The sequence below is a fragment of the Chanodichthys erythropterus genome, chromosome 20 (assembly GCF_024489055.1).
Source record: "Chanodichthys erythropterus isolate Z2021 chromosome 20, ASM2448905v1, whole genome shotgun sequence".
In the NCBI taxonomy this organism is placed as follows: Eukaryota; Metazoa; Chordata; class Actinopteri; order Cypriniformes; family Xenocyprididae; genus Chanodichthys; species Chanodichthys erythropterus.
In genome coordinates, this window is record NC_090240.1 from 27236457 (window position 1) to 27251993 (window position 15537).

Here is a 15537-nt window from a genome sequence, read left to right on the forward strand (position 1 = left end):
TAAAAATTATCATCAAATATACATGTTTATTTTCACAAATCTGCCAAGCATCTTTTGGCTAATATTCTGGTTCATCCATAACAATAGAAATTATGATGCAGTAGGTTTTGTTAGCCTACTTCACATTTTAGCAAATGTAGTATGTCATTTGGGTCCTCTAACAGAATGTGCATAGTATACACATAATATATACTGCAGCAAGAGTAGCAGTCCCACACCTCTGACAATGGTTATTGATCATAAAAAGCAGGTAAATGACTAGGGTATTTATTTTAAGAGTCAAATATAAAGTATATTGCTATAAAGGTTGTATAAATACATAGAACACATCCCAAGAACAGAAATGTTTGATTTTTTTAAACATAGATCTGTGAGTATAGCTGAAGTGTTGGGTCATGTATCGTCTGTTATAAAAGTAGGTGTACACTACATTGTGTAAAATACAATGTTATCTATCTCACCTCCCCTGAACTCAAACAGGTGTCTGAATTGTACCGTTGATTGTACCATTTTATTAGCCTTTGACAGATGAAACTCACGATAACCACAGTGCATTGTGGGAATAACTGCCATTTTGGTGGTATTCTGTGGTCAGATTTTTTTTCTTTTTTCATCATTATGGCTATAGCAGGACAGAAAACCTAATTAAATTTACTTGGTGTATCTGAGCTTTTATTTTAAAGTGGTAAAAATCATGCGAGTCTTTAAGCACTCACACAAATTCACTGGATCTGCGAGTTACTTAGTGACACAACTATCCCGTAGCAAAGCAAATGTAATTGTTTTCAAGTCGACCACTGGATTGTTAGATGATATAGTATTATTGATAATGATAAACTCAGAGTTTCAATGCTAGTAAAATAATCCTTACCATTTTTATAACTGTGTTAATGTTCAGTTTTAAATGGCTCATTAAAGCTAGCCAGTTAGTCAATTCAGCGTGTTCTTATTTGATTTTATCCAATATTAGTTATTAAAGGATTTTAAAAGAGAATAGTTTTTAAATGAATTAAACATTAGCCTACATTTGTCATATCAAATGTTCCTGTCTACTGGAAATATTTCAAATTTAATGGCTTGAAATACGTTATATGTAAGTTTAACTGGGATGACTTAATGAGGTCACAGTACATCTATATTTAAAATGGATGTTGTGTTCAGCCCTGATGTTGGAGTCTAGTCACGCCCCATGCCAGTTCTAAATGTTATTTTCATAGCAAATAAAACTGACCATTTTACCACACAAACACACCTACACATCACATCCACAGCAAATGACTGACAGGCATCCTTTGTTGGCATAGAGATTGTAATTACATCAGGGTTGCAATTTCTTTTGAGGTTTGGCAAGAAGGGAGCGTGACAGTGAGGAAATGAAATTGCCACTGCCACTGCTTTTTCAATATGGCTGTACCATTCCTGCACGAATGTTGGAAATTAAATGTCAAATGGGCTTTGCTTTTCCATTTGAAATTTGGCAGGCATTGTAAATTACGTGTGCACAAATAGAAAATGCAATTGCATGTACAATTTTGCCCAGAATATACTGTAGTCTTACTGAGACATTGGAAACTGAAATCAGGATTCACATCCCATATACAAACACTCACAAATGTTCATTATATCTGCACTGCAGCAGTGCCGCCCCGCCTTGCACATAAATCTGTTGGAAATTGAGTGTATTGATTGAATGTCCTTTTTGCTATTTTCTTCTCCACATGACCAGAATACAAGCACACATAAACTCTGCTGTTAAGACGCACAACCTAGCACAAGTGCGCTGTACTTATAACTACAAATGTACACACACACACATTGACATAAGTGATTGACATAATTACTTGACCTTTGGCATATTATTGCATGACCAAGTATTTCACAATTATGACAGGACAAGAAGTCAGGTTTGATAAAACACTTTTTACTGAAATGTAAAAGTCTTTTTCACACAAAAGGTCTTTAATGCACACCAACTCTTCCTGATATCCCACAGGCTTGATTTCTCTCCAAAGCAAGGAGAGACTACAGTCCACCATCAATGTTCTCCAGTTTCCATTATTCCTGAAATATAATTATTTCCAATTACAGAACCTGCCTGCAGCTTTCTAGTGGGTTGGTTTAGTACCCGAAGAAACCCCACAAAAAGCTTGTCAGCTAGATTGTAACTCTGTTTGACCAATTCTTTCCTTAAATGAATATAAAGCTAACTATTATACACCAAATATTTAATAATGTTTTGCTGGAAATGAAACATTGTTTTTCTTACAGGTGTTCTGAGAAAGCAATTGGCTGCAAGAATAGCTTTTCTGTGGTTCTGGGGTATAACATGCTGATGGAAGGAGAATTATGGAAATATTTATCAATTAATCAAGTGTGCACTGTACTTATCTAATCCTGTTGCATTTTTGGGGAGTGAAAGTGAGTACACAGAACATAATATTTTAAAAGTCTGCAAAAAGGCAACCAGCATCTGATAATGAGTAAAGTCATAATAGGTTAACACTATATAATAGTTAATTTTATATCATTTAAGTCTAGCCTTTTGTACATTATTTAAAAAAGGGAAATATTTTCTGACAAAAGTATTTTGTTTTGCTTTGGGGTAATTCTACAGTATTTATTGAGAGATACATATCAGGCACAATCCCCATTTTGCATTTGAGGTGTTTGGTTTGATATCAGTACAAAGAAAATTCTGTAAAGCTCTCTTTGCAGTTATGACCAAAGTATCCTATAGTTAGCCTTCAAGTAAATCAAAGTGTCCAAGTTTTTTGGCAGAAATCGGCATTGTTCTGGCCTGAGAGTCTTGCTAACCAGGTTAAATATCTGGTCAACTGATGTGGTTGTTGCTGGCACGGTAAAAACTTTCTTGGCTACTTGTGAGAGCAATGGGAAATCAATGGACTTGCGTTTCCAGTATTGTAGTGGATCCTCATCTGTGGGTTCTTCATGGAGATATGTAGACAGCTCCTGCTCCACTGTCTTGGCCTGGGCAGTCGGCCGCTGCTTAATGAAAGAAAACAGCTTGCAGCGCTTGGACGGTGACGGCTGGGCCTCTGAATGATGTTCTAGTGGACTCAAAGGCTGAGTATGCTTGCCAACCTCTTCCAGCAGCACCTGTTTGTGCCAGTCGCTGTCACTGCTCCAGGACAGCTTGAACTGTGGGTCCAGGGTGGTGGCTGTTACATAAAGAGGGTCCTCAAGAATGCCTGCCAGTCTGCGGTCCAGAGCTTGAGACAATCCCATCACGATCCCAGAGCACTGGTGAGTTACAACCTCAGCCAGATGCTTGCGGAGACCCAACACACAGGGTAGGGCTAGGCTGATGGACACGTGCTTGTCTCCTTGTACCATGTCTGAGGCCTCTTCGAAAGGCTCCAACACTTCAACCAGCTCCCGCAGCACTGCTTTTTCTAAGTTACCGAGAACTAGGTCATTTCTATCTACGATGTCTTCAAGAAAATCCATTGATTCCACCATTTGACGCAATATCTTTAACTGAGCATTCCACTTGTCCATTGAAGAGGGCCTTTGCCAATTTGTTGAGGTATTGGAGCCAAACACTTGGACAAGTTTTTCAGGAGCCACTGTAGCAATTACGTAGTTATAGAGGTGGGCTGCTTTGTTTAGAGGAAGTGATATCTGAGGGGAAGCGCAAACTCCTTCCTTAACACAATGAGCTAGTAATCGAGCAAAACAGTCTATCCTACTTCGACCAAGACACTGATCTAAAGACTTTCGGTTCTCGTTGCTACTAATGGCTTCTTTGGCTTCTCCTGCTCCAGGCTCTTCATCGCTGCAATCTTCCTCCCCTTCCTCATCTTCTTCATCATTTCCAAAGAGACTGAACCCAGGAAGACGAAAAGGAGATCTGTTTTCACAAGGCGACAGGTCAGCGACGACTCTGAACACTTTTCCAGACACGCCATGTGATTCAGAGATCTCATCAAACTCGCTGAGCATTTGCTGAGTGTTGCTGTGGTCTGTAAGGGGTAAGCATGCCAAAAGAGCAGATCTAATGTGCCAGTCTGCGTTTATGAAGTGGCAAGTCACTCCAAGATACCCAGCACCACAGCTGTTACCCACAGAGCTACTTCTCCACAGGTCAAGGGTCACACTACAGGACTCCGCTCCTTTTAGAGCCTGTTTGGCAGCTAGTTGAACTTGGGAGACATAGGCTGGAAGGAGCTGCTGTTGTATGTAATGGCATGGTACCGGTATGTAACGGGGCTCCAGGAGCTGAAGAAGCTCACGGAAGCCCTCATATTCAACTATTTGTGTCGGCTGCAGGTCTCGGATGATCATCTTGGCGATGGCTTCTGAGATGAGGGATTGGCGAGGGTCACTGTAGTCAAACTTGTTCATCCCAGGACTGCTTTGAGAGATCACTCGACCACTTGGTGGGCCAGTGCAATTCTGCATTGCCTCCCTTTTCACATCTTTCTTCCTCACAAACTCATCATACATGGCCTGATGTTTGCGCTGTGGATGTGACATGATTATATACAAGTGAAATACATGTAGAAACCAAATATACAAAATAATGTAAACACATAATATATGTAAACACACACACACACACACACACACACACACAAAAACAGAATATTAAGGGTTTCCACATCTTCTGACAGGCTTTTGATTAATAAACAGACTTAAGATTTTTTTTTTTTTTTTCAAATTGCACAAAAAAGGTAATTTTTTTTTTTTTTTTTTTTACCAATTTTAATTAATCTTTTAATGTCAAAGACTGTGAGGACTCTGAATGGTGTAAATATTAAAAGTGGTCCTGCATAGATACAAAACACTGTTACATACCAAAAAACAAACCCTTACCTTTAAATGTGTAACAAAGTTAGAAGTAACTGTCCGTTTAGCCTGAATCCTTGTGCCACAAGCTTTGCAGTTTGATTCAATTTTGCCATTTTCTCCCTCACAGACGATATTGAAGTAATCGAGAATGGAGACCCTAGATTTTGACGCCATCAGTGATCTTGTTATCTTCCCCGATATGAACAATACTGTAACAATAACACCGAATAAAAATGAAAACAATTTGATATACTCTTTTGTTTTCGGAAATATCAGCCTAGCTTTGGGATGCAATGTTAACAGGCTCGTCTCAGCAGATAAAAGGATAGTAATCTGACCGAGATAGCGTGTTCACCTGATCTGACACTGATCGCTTCATCCTATCATTGTGAAAATATCTTCTCGGATACGCGTCTCAATAAAAACAAAACACACATCCGTCAAATCTGCGTGAGAGCGCAAACGATGTATTATTCCCAGTGTCAGCTCCGACCGTAAACATCGCTATCCGCTAGCAGCTCTTGTGAGATGAACACCAGGAAGTAGACAGCGAGTGGGCAATTTATTTATTTATTTAGCTACTTACCATTCCGCCTCTATTTGTCTGTTTTGATTTTACTCGTGAAAGGGATACCATAACTTGATACATGACAAATTAAGTAACCATAATAATAAAAAAAAAAGGCATTTCTCATATATTTCTCGTTTTGTACATATGCTAATTGCATGCTGTGATTAAATGTAATCTTGCTGTAGCTAAAACAGACACGAAAACGAGGACGCGCCTTACTTACTGCTCGTGCACGTCTCTTTTTCTTTTTGGGGGTTTCAGCAGGAATTTTTGATGTCAAGAAAAGTTTCTTTGTAAGTACGAATTACATTTAACACAATTACTAAATAGTTTGCTTGGATTTGAGAAACCATTTCCTTCCAGGCAAGAGTTTATGGCTTGACATTGTTAAATCACATTCTATGATAGAAACCCCAATGAATTTACCACCTTTTACAGCCGTTTCCCATTTTTAAATAGAAAAACCCCATGCATTTGCTATGAAATGTAATAATCTGTCAGGTATTTACTGATGTAGATTGCTAACTAAACTGATAGGTGATAACTGCATATATAGTAACTGAGGTCATTATAGTTATTGGATTTAAAAGGATGAAATGTTTAACCAAGTAGAGCAGGTTATAAAAAACTGAAAACTAATAAAATCTGTAGTAAGTATATACGTTTACAATTTGTTGCTCAAAGGATAACATGGTTCATCAATCATTTTTATTAGGAAAACTTGTTTATACAATAAGATTGATTTCAGTGGTCCTCTTTACATGTCAAACATTCAACATATTGAAATTGTTCTAAGAACTATCAGTCTATATATGGTTCACAAAAAAAAGATGAATAAAGATTATAGATGAAAGTGAATAAGGTCAATGTTATTCCTCTTTTATTTCTGGTTGAGTCTTCTCGGTCTTCTCTTGTTTCTCCTTCATCTGCATCTCTTTCCTTGTAGCGATTATTGCACTTTGTAAGGATGCAATCTCTGCTGAGAGAGTGATGACTGTGGGAAAGAAAACATGCTTTAGTTACATAAAGTGTTAACAGTTAAACCCAAAATACAAGAAATAGTATTTCCTTAAAAACAAATAAATTATGCTGAAATGGTATTTCACATTTAAGCCACACAGCAAATGTGCAGGGATCAAATTAAATAAGCAAGCCATATTTATAGAAGACATCACAAAAGAGCTCACCCTCTTTAAAAGCAGACTGAGCTTGTTTCAGATTTTGTGGTACAAGGATCCCAAACCACTTCAACGGATCGCTGTGCTCTGGTGTGGATGATTCTGCCTTTGTTTTTACTTGAGGGTCTGTCTCTTGTTCCTCCTCTTTAACTCCCTTTTGTTTGGCATTTATTCTCCTCCTAAGACCTTTTGTCAAATATAAAATCGTACAATTCTTCATTATGGTTTTAGGTCCCTACATATATAATATAAATGGTATGGTAAAAAAAATGCAACACTGTGAAAAGACTCTTAATAAACAAAATTAATACATTCATTTAAATGTCAGTAAGACATACCTACCCGTCTCTTTCGCTCCAATGTCTTCTACTGTGTTATTTTTCGGTTCTTCTGTTTTATTCTCTCTTCTCTCACATTTGAACTCAGCTGTTCCACCTTCCAACAAGCTGTTATTAAGGCAAGCACATGGATATATATATATATATATATATATAATTAAGACTTATGCACACGTGAATGTAATTTAAATGCATGTGTTGACATACGGACCTGGCTTCAACGTGAACAAGCGGCTCCATCTCACTAGCGTACTGCAGAACGGAGACTTGCTTATTTCCCATTGAATAACGTGCCTTGGCAATAGAAAACCATCCCTGTGTAACAGAATTAAGGGAATTGTATTCAGAATAAATTACAAATAAAAATGTTTTGTGTACAACACGAAATTGAACATACTTGATTCCATTTATGAAAATGTGTTTAACATAATCAAGTGTAATTTCACCTCTTCTATAAGGGAGTTGAGTTTGTGTCGCTTCTCCTCAAGAGCCTCGAGCTGGTCCATGAAAAGCAGCAACTGCGCGTCCAAACGATTATGTTGATCAATACGCATTTCTGTCATTTTATTTGACTACAGAGTTGAAAAATAGAAAATAAATGACTTCTAAAGAACAGACATGTATTCGTGTAGAACGCTCTCAGAGAGATGTTTAGAACCTTTACCGGTCATGTGACAAGTCACATGGCATCAGTTCTACATGTTACGTAGGATTGCGTAGGTTAGTATGAATTCTGTGAATACTATATATACTTTACATATTTTTTTGCTTGTGCTTTCTTATGACACTATTCAAGCACGTATATCATTTACACAAATTATTACCCAGAGGCTTGGGTTGTAATATTCACCTACTGTGTTTTTGTGTAATCTAAATTTGAATATCTCGCTTGCAAAAAAAAAAAAAAAATTCAGAGGCAATTTTTACCGTGCATACGAGGGGAAAAAATAAATAGAAAAAAAATGTAACTTCCCATACCGGGAGTCGAACCCGGGCCGCCTGGGTGAAAACCAGGAATCCTAACCGCTAGACCATATGGGAGATATACACACAGTCTCGACAGGAGACCATTTAAAGGCAACATGTCTATATATACATATTAACTTCTAATTAAAAAGTGTACTTATCACAGTGACCGTCATTCGTGTTAATTCTTTCAATATCGTATCTAGCGTTTCAAAAGTCAATAATTAAACTTAAAGCTAAATGGCAGACGTTCATTTTATTTTCACTAGCCACCCATAAGATGGGTGCTGCGTTGTGTATGCTTGTAAATAATTGGCTAGTACTAAAAATAATTGCAGGCTAAGAAGGTAGTAATCTCATATATCACCAAAATACAATTAAGAAACCACTGAAATATAAAACTGACTAAACATACTAATGTACAAGTATTAAAGCCCTATTCCACTACAAGCTACTACCACCTCCGGTAGCTCGCCGTGATCGTATAGTGGTTAGTACTCTGCGTTGTGGCCGCAGCAACCCCGGTTCGAATCCGGGTCACGGCAGGGATAAGTCCCTATCACGGCTTAGGAGTGTGATTTTTTGCCTTTATTTGAAGCTTAATTTTGATTTCTTAATTTATTTACAAATGCTAAACGCGATTTAAAACATAAAACGCGTTCATTCACAACATGTGTATTTCACCTGCATACACACAATTCGCAATCACATGTGACGACATGCATGTTCCGAGGAGATCGTCCAACTGCAAGCCTTGTAAATATCACGAGGGGTTGTTCCTCACACAGAGCCTAATGGTGATTGGGTAGCATAAATCACATGGGCATACAGTAGGATGTGACTCGGTGGCGCGATGTATCTGCAATTTGATTATATAGTTTCATAGGCAGATAGGAACACTGTTCACTGCCGCGTTCTCCAGCTCCAAGAGGACAGTTATATGCAATATTATCAAACGCGAGACACCACATTTCTAGGATATTTCATAACTCATTACAAAGTAAGTACAGATGTATCAAGCCAAATCGATTGCATTATGTCATTAACAGATTCTTTGTGCAAGATAAAACATGCACCTTAAGTTTTTATGATGCTACTATTTCTTTCTTATAATGTTTTTTTTTCCTTTAATTCATCCACCTTTACAGATGCTGAATGAAGCAGAAACTATAAATCATCCCTATTGGCCACGCAACCTGTCTATTCCCAACTATGTGGCTAATGACCGTTCAATGTCAGAGATTCTCATATTCCTGTTCTCTGTGTCTGGGATACTGCTGCTTGCCACCTGGTCATTGACTGGGCGTAAAGTGTCTGGGAGCAGACTTAGTGGATGGAGAAGGTTAGCTCTGTGCTGGTTCACTGTGTGTGGCTTCATCCACGGGGTCATTGAGGGATGGTTCTCTTTATACTACACTATCATTCCTGAAGATCAGAGCTTCCTTTCTCAACTGTGTGAGTGAGGTTCAAAGTCTATTGAGTTTATCATTAGGATGTTTTTGAGATAATATTTTGATATTTTCCCTTAATGTCTATGAACATTATAATTACAAAGACCACATTTTTGTAATGCACAGTCCAGGAAACGTGAACATGAGCTGCGTTCATGTCCTCCTGGGAAGTTCGTATTTACGAGTTGGAAAGTCCTAATGCTGTCTTTACATGCCATAAGAAATTTCCTACATCCCACTTTTGTAGGCGTGATTACGAGCTTGTCACTTTCAAGTGCTCTGTTGTTGGAAAGATTAGTTATCATGGATGATACCAGGTTTATTCTTGCCCATTTCTTGGAAAAATCTTATTAAAGCCAAAATGTCTTTAAAATATTTAATTTTTAATAAAATGGAGCGTCCCATGATGATCATTCACTGCGCTATCAAGATAGTCCGCTTGCTTACGATTCTGGGATTTTGGTCAAATACAGGCTATTTTTGTATAAAACATACAACATGCTTCAAATGATCATTCATACATGCAAATATGCACAATTTTAACAAGACAATGTAGCCGGGTTAGGAAAAACTAATAAAGAATACCAGTATCAGCTTCAATTTTTATCCCCTCCGCCATGTTAAGAGTTTATGACCCGCCCAAGTCGGGAACATGTGTATCAAAATTATCTCAGAGATTCCTAGTAATAAATACAACTTGACAGGTCATTCACGTATAATTTCCGACTAGAAAACTCCTATTTGCGATAATTCTGAAAGCATATGAATGTCAGGTAATTACGACATTGGGTGTTGGTTCTACAAAATAAAAATCAGCCATTTTTAGCTCTAACTCTATAAAATGAATAAAGAAATTATTAATTTTATGAAAAAGTGCTGCAAATTGAATTATATATTCTATCATAATTATAGAATTTATAATTATAGAAAATAGATTTTTACATGCAACTTAGCTAATGAAAAAAAAATTAATTCTACAACAAATTTACCAGACGCTGAATATACTGGATCCAGTTTGCAGTTTCCCACTCATAATTCTGATATTGTGGTGGCGTTCACGTGTTCAACTCGTAAATACGATCTTTCTGACATGACCTGATGGCACCATTTACCGAAAATGCTTTTCATCCTCTAGGGAAAGAATATTCCAAAGGAGACAGCAGATATGCAATGTAAGTTACACATATGCTTGTATGTTTATGCATTTAAAATGAATCTATGCATTGTATCTAAACTCATTTTATGGGATCTTCTCTCCAGAGCGGATAATTTCACCGTTAGTATGGAGACAGTGACCGCGTGCCTGTGGGGTCCCTTCAGCATATGGATTGTTCTGGCCTTCCTGTATAATCGTCCTTATAGATTTGTCCTGCAGCTCATCGTATCTTTAGGTAAGACATGTGTCCTCCTACTACATATGCAATTATAATTATTTATTTTATAGTTAATTATTCCACATCTTGTTAACTCGAGAAACTGTGTGTGTTAGAGGGCACAGTTCAGTCTTTGTCCTACATTACTTGCAGGTCAGCTGTATGGTGCAGTCCTCTACTTCTTCACTGAGCACAGAGATGGATACATTCACAGCGAATATGGTCATCCCATCTATTTCTGGTTCTACTTTGTGTTTATGAATATTTTGTGGATTGTTATCCCTTTCATTCTTATAGTAGACTCGTGGTGTCAGCTATCTACCTGTCAATCCATGTTTGATAAATCCGCACCGAAAGGGAAGTCTAAAAGAAGCTAGATCGGTAGAAAATAGAAGGAATATGGAAAAGAAAAGGACCAAAATTCTGTACACAATTCTTGATAACATATCCAATATGTTTAGATATATTTTAATAATGTAATTTTTATAATAAAACGGTGATTTGCTCATGGAAGAAAATGGAAAAAGCCTGTTTAGTGTAATCTGTCAGTGAGATCTTCATTACATTAAAGGTACAATTTGTGATATTTTTTTCCGCTAGAGGTCGCTAGAAGCCTATTCAAAACAAAGGCGTAGTTTGATGACACCAAGTTTTAGAGCGGAAACTTGGGACATGTGGTCTCCATTTCAACGGACGGTGCAAAAGAATAGGGATTGGAGTTTGGAAGAACTCATGTTCGTGTATGCGATTATTAACGTTACTGTAGTATGAAGCAGAGCAGGACCGAGTGTTGCGGGAGCTGAACGAGGAGCTGGAGCGATTGATCAACACACGCCGCACGAGCAGCGGGACTTTTATTATGACACAGTCGCCGGCGCCGCTTCCGCTTTTCCGGTCATGAGTTTACGGGAGCTGTCCTTGTCGACAGAACCAGCGGGAGATGGTAAACAGTAATTATGTTCCATAAATAAGTAACACAATCCACCATAAAACGTGCAAGAAGTAAATAAGGAACTGCTTGAAGCAAGCTAGTGGTTTGCTGGACGCTACTTCCACTACTTCCGCATTTGTCCACGGCACTGTTGTCATGTGGTTTCTACGTCAGTAAAGGCGGTAACAAAGGTAACTGACGTCATTGACAGGCGACTGCTCTGCCCCGTGTCACTGTTTAGAATGGGAATTTTCTCATGATTTACAAGTAGTTGAAAACATTAGACATATTGTTAGTAATCAGCTGGACAAAATATATAACACTAGCCTAGTGGTTTTTGGATATTTTACTGCAAAAATTTTACATATTGTACCTTTAATGAAAATGTGTTGATTAAATGCCCATAATACTGCTCCAGCAGGGTTGCGTCATATTTATCCCTGTTTTTATGGTACTGTTGCACTATATTTTCTCTGCTCAGGATCTGCCTTTCTTTATGTTCTGTTGCTAATGAATAAGTAAATTGTTATCAGTTGATAACATCTGAGATTTTGATCCAACATGATACAATTCTGCTCATTCATTGTCACCTGGCTGGTAATTTTTTTGAAGAGCCACATACAATGAGAGTGGGAGCCTAAAATAAGGGGCACAGCTTTTTATTATTCTACAATGGAAAATTTCATCTTCTTAGAATATGTGCATTTGTTTTTAAAATAAAAGCCACTTCATCAAACTGTGTCTGTCTCTGAGCTCAAAAAGTAAGCTTAATCTGTTCTTTATAAGACCTTATACATTTTTCTAATCCTGTCTTGTTTGACTTAATGAGCATTTCATGACATAATAATTATATGAATAATTTTTCTTTAAAGGGTTATTTCACCCCAAAATGCATATTGTCATTAATTACTCACCATCATGTCATTCAAAACCTGTAAGACTTTCATTCATCTTCAGAACACAAATTCAGACTTTTGTTGAAATCAGAGAGATGTCCGTCCATCCATTGACTGCCTTTGCAACGTCCACTCTGAAGCTTCAAAAAGTTTATAAAACTAATCCATATGAATCGAGTGGTCTCTCAGATTTCATCAAAAAGTTCTTCATTTGTGTTCCGAAGATGAACGAAAGCCTTACAGGTTTAGAATGATAATTAATGACAGAATTTTCATTTTGGGGTGAACTAACCCTTTAATGTTAAATACTAGAAAATATTTGATTTCATTATATGCCCATCAATACACAATTGCCTGGTGGTAGGTTTGTGGTCTTTGTGGAGATTTATTATAAATAATAATAATAATTTAAAAACATTACACAAGAGTTTGCAGACTTAATGATGAAATAAGAGTTTTAAGAATCAAAATGCCGAAACCCGGGATCGAACCAGGGACCTTTAGATCTTCAGTCTAACGCTCTCCCAACTGAGCTATTTCGGCTATGAAGACCCCTACTGGACTGAAGCCATAATTTTTTATCAGTGACTGTTAGTCATCGATACTATTCAGAAGCACACCATTCGTCTTCATTCTCAAAACACAATTTTAGTTATGAAATCATGTATGGTTGTCTTTAACAGGACTTGATCTCTAAGATGATGTCACACATTTGTGGGTGGGATGTTGAGAAGCTCTGGTTTAAAAATGGGTGTCATTCAAACTTGGACAGTTTATAGATGAAGGTAAACTCGGCATTTCGTTTTTTTTATAGTATTTCTTGTTAATTCATACCTTAAAACTCATTATGGGGAGATGGACTGTTGCCAACATCAACAAGCAGGACATTCACTCCCCATCCCCCATCCCATGGGCTTTGTGTTTCTGAATGGACATTATTTGAAAAGAAACAAATATTTATGCTTTCTACTCACTTAAACCCTCATATCTATTGGTTTCTGAAAAAAGGGTCACCCGTTGGCCGTTATCAACTTGTGTTGTGCTTCTGTTTTCCGTAATTGTTCATGTATAAATAGCAGCAAAAGAGTTCTCCCTCCTGATTTACGGAAATATCCACTTACTAACCATGCCGTCGTAGTACATGCATTTAAACATACATATAAACCATGCCACTACGTTTTAAGATCATCATGTTCGTTACAACAATGACAATAATTTTTTTTTTTTGATAGCGAATCGGGACAACGCGTTTTTCTCAGGCACTCTTTCCTTAAACAGAGTCTGACGGAAGAGTTAACAACTTTATTCTTTCAACAACGGTCTTGCGATTCACTTTCAAGTCGCGACCCACCAGTTGAGAAACACTGCCCTTAAGCGAAGAGCAAAAAAGTATTTTATCGCCCTCTACAGGAGAAGCAAAGGGCGAACTTACACATTATAGTTTTACTCTGGTCTTAACACAAGGGGTCGCTCTTTCATAATGTTTGAAGCAGCCCTCAAAAGAGAGCTACATTGAATTATAAATTCCTATCATGACTTACTAAGGGCTTAGGTTCATTTTGTCAACTTATTTCATGCTTGTTATTTAAAAATCATAATTCAACCAGGCAAGATGCATGATAATATTACATTTTTTTTGCACTAAGTATTGGTGTATTTGTATTAATGTATTTGACTAAATGAAGCTTTATCAGCAGTCTATATAGGCCAAAACCTGAAAATTAGTTAACATTTTAGCACTTCCAGTTCCATTGTCCTGAAGTCAATGGATTTTTTGTTAAATGCCTGAAAAAGCTCAAGATGTTTTCACGTTTTATTCATAAAATACATCAGTATCATGTGTTCTTTTTTTAAATCGAGACTTGTCTTGTAAAAGTTGCTAACAAGTGGCTAAATGGAACTACATAGGTTGCCAGGCAGGGACATTAAATGTTTCACACCAAAAAAAGAAAAAAATTTCACGGCCTCGTGTCTATAATTGTGCAATTGCAAACAATTCTTACTCGAACTTTTAGAGAAAATGTTTTTAAATAAAGACTGGAAATTTTTTTTTTCTTTTTACTTCTGCAAATTGCATCTAGGCTTCAATTCATAAAAATTGTCATTGTGTTCATTTGTGAAGATTATTATGATGAACAATTATTTCATGCAATTATTTTATGCAAATATTTTATGCAATAATGCAAAAAACAAAACAAAAAATCTTTTTGGGTTTTTGTCAAAGAGAAACTAAGTGACTGGGTTGGCCAACAAAAATACACCATGACTGCAGAGCTCTATTCTGTATCTATTATTGAAAATAAAAATGCAAAACCATTAAAGCATCATTTGAAAAAATTCAGTTTTAAATGTGCATATATGACAGACATAAAAAGAAAGCTTAGTACCAACTGCAGGCCTTTCAGTTTGCATTTAAAAATGTCAACAAAAAAAATCTCAATTAATGTCATGCCTTACTAGGTTGTCCCTTTAGAGTGTCTATGCAACATTTACATCAATCACTTAAAAGTAAAGCATAAAAATAAAAGTCAGCCGTCCCTGGGTGGGCTCGAACCACCAACCTTTCGGTTAACAGCCGAACGCGCTAACCGATTGCGCCACAGAGACCTGATGGTCACTGCCACTGCTATGTTTCATTAAGAAGAAACATTTACTGTCTAAAAGTCTGAATCACATATAAATCATACATTATGAAGATGAATTTTGCAAAAGCAATTCTGAGGTTTACTGAAAGGCATTGCCTGTCCTCAGTCCCTCATGGGACAGCTGCTTTGTAGTATGTGTATTACACTCTGAGCTTGACACTAGATGTCACTCTTTAATAATGCATGAGATGTGAAATAGTGTGACATAGTGAAGTTCAACATTTGTAACATGAATATTTTCATTCTTGCCCAACATATATACTATCAATACATTATAGTGCACTATTGTGCACGGTTTACTGCAAATGAAGTATAAATGTAAATTAGGCTTTGTATTCAATGGGTTTGCCATCTGTCTTTGAGGGAAAATGTGTAT

General features: G+C 37.0%; 3 protein-coding genes and 4 non-coding genes across 9 annotated transcripts; 2 read left to right on the plus strand and 5 right to left on the minus strand.

Annotated features, from left to right (window-relative positions):
* Positions 1-1920: 1920 nt before the first annotated feature.
* On the minus strand, positions 1921-5557 carry si:dkey-109j17.5 (zinc finger BED domain-containing protein 4). 3 transcript variants are annotated; one of them, XM_067371098.1, is made up of 3 exons: positions 5399-5557; positions 4837-5021; positions 1921-4482 (listed from the first exon to the last, which is right to left on the minus strand). In XM_067371098.1, the coding sequence occupies exons 2-3, from the start codon at positions 4984-4986 to the stop codon at positions 2716-2718; spliced, it is 1917 nt and encodes a 638-aa protein (XP_067227199.1). In that variant the 5' UTR covers positions 4987-5021; positions 5399-5557; the 3' UTR covers positions 1921-2715. The 3 variants fall into 3 exon arrangements, with proteins under 3 accessions (XP_067227199.1, XP_067227198.1, XP_067227197.1); XM_067371097.1 differs by lacking the exon at positions 5399-5557 and adding an exon at positions 5168-5370; XM_067371096.1 differs by lacking the exon at positions 5399-5557 and having other exon boundaries at positions 1922-4482; positions 4837-5370.
* Positions 5558-6078: 521 nt separating this feature from the next.
* ccdc115 (coiled-coil domain containing 115) lies at positions 6079-7576 on the minus strand. Its single transcript, XM_067371099.1, has 5 exons — positions 7346-7576; positions 7111-7214; positions 6904-7007; positions 6571-6747; positions 6079-6377 (listed from the first exon to the last, which is right to left on the minus strand). The coding sequence occupies exons 1-5, from the start codon at positions 7460-7462 to the stop codon at positions 6253-6255; spliced, it is 627 nt and encodes a 208-aa protein (XP_067227200.1). The 5' UTR covers positions 7463-7576; the 3' UTR covers positions 6079-6252.
* A 292-nt stretch (positions 7577-7868) lies between these two features.
* Positions 7869-7940, minus strand: trnae-uuc (transfer RNA glutamic acid (anticodon UUC)). Its single transcript has one exon. It is a non-coding gene; the product is annotated as a tRNA-Glu (tRNA).
* Positions 7941-8338: 398 nt separating this feature from the next.
* Positions 8339-8410, plus strand: trnah-gug (transfer RNA histidin (anticodon GUG)). The gene has a single exon. It is a non-coding gene; the product is annotated as a tRNA-His (tRNA).
* A 302-nt stretch (positions 8411-8712) lies between these two features.
* On the plus strand, positions 8713-12336 carry ebp (EBP cholestenol delta-isomerase). The gene is made up of 5 exons (XM_067371766.1): positions 8713-8865; positions 9014-9320; positions 10452-10488; positions 10577-10707; positions 10843-12336. Exons 1-5 carry the CDS (start codon positions 8806-8808, stop codon positions 11064-11066), a joined length of 759 nt encoding a protein of 252 aa, XP_067227867.1. The 5' UTR covers positions 8713-8805; the 3' UTR covers positions 11067-12336.
* Positions 12337-12986: 650 nt separating this feature from the next.
* Positions 12987-13059, minus strand: trnaf-gaa (transfer RNA phenylalanine (anticodon GAA)). Its single transcript has one exon. It is a non-coding gene; the product is annotated as a tRNA-Phe (tRNA).
* Positions 13060-15049: 1990 nt separating this feature from the next.
* Positions 15050-15123, minus strand: trnan-guu (transfer RNA asparagine (anticodon GUU)). Its single transcript has one exon. It is a non-coding gene; the product is annotated as a tRNA-Asn (tRNA).
* Between the last annotated feature and the right edge of the window lie 414 nt (positions 15124-15537).

What these genes read in the sequence shown, in the direction of transcription:
- si:dkey-109j17.5 (XM_067371098.1), bottom strand. Translation starts at nt 4,986, where the DNA reads ATGGCGTCAAAATCTAGGGTCTCCATTCTCGATTACTTCAATATCGTC. An exon ending in ACTTTGTTACACATTTAAAG is followed by an intron (nt 4,483 to 4,836) that starts GTAAGGGTTTGT and finishes TCACATCCACAG; the next exon opens with CGCAAACATCAGGCCATGTA.
- ccdc115 (XM_067371099.1), bottom strand. Translation starts at nt 7,462, where the DNA reads ATGACAGAAATGCGTATTGATCAACATAATCGTTTGGACGCGCAGTTG. An exon ending in CATTGGAGCGAAAGAGACGG is followed by an intron (nt 6,748 to 6,903) that starts GTAGGTATGTCT and finishes ATTTGACAAAAG; the next exon opens with GTCTTAGGAGGAGAATAAAT. An exon ending in TCAGTCTGCTTTTAAAGAGG is followed by an intron (nt 6,378 to 6,570) that starts GTGAGCTCTTTT and finishes TCTTTCCCACAG; the next exon opens with TCATCACTCTCTCAGCAGAG.
- ebp (XM_067371766.1), top strand. Translation starts at nt 8,806, where the DNA reads ATGCAATATTATCAAACGCGAGACACCACATTTCTAGGATATTTCATA. An exon ending in ATTTCATAACTCATTACAAA is followed by an intron (nt 8,866 to 9,013) that starts GTAAGTACAGAT and finishes CCACCTTTACAG; the next exon opens with ATGCTGAATGAAGCAGAAAC. An exon ending in GCAGCTCATCGTATCTTTAG is followed by an intron (nt 10,708 to 10,842) that starts GTAAGACATGTG and finishes CATTACTTGCAG; the next exon opens with GTCAGCTGTATGGTGCAGTC.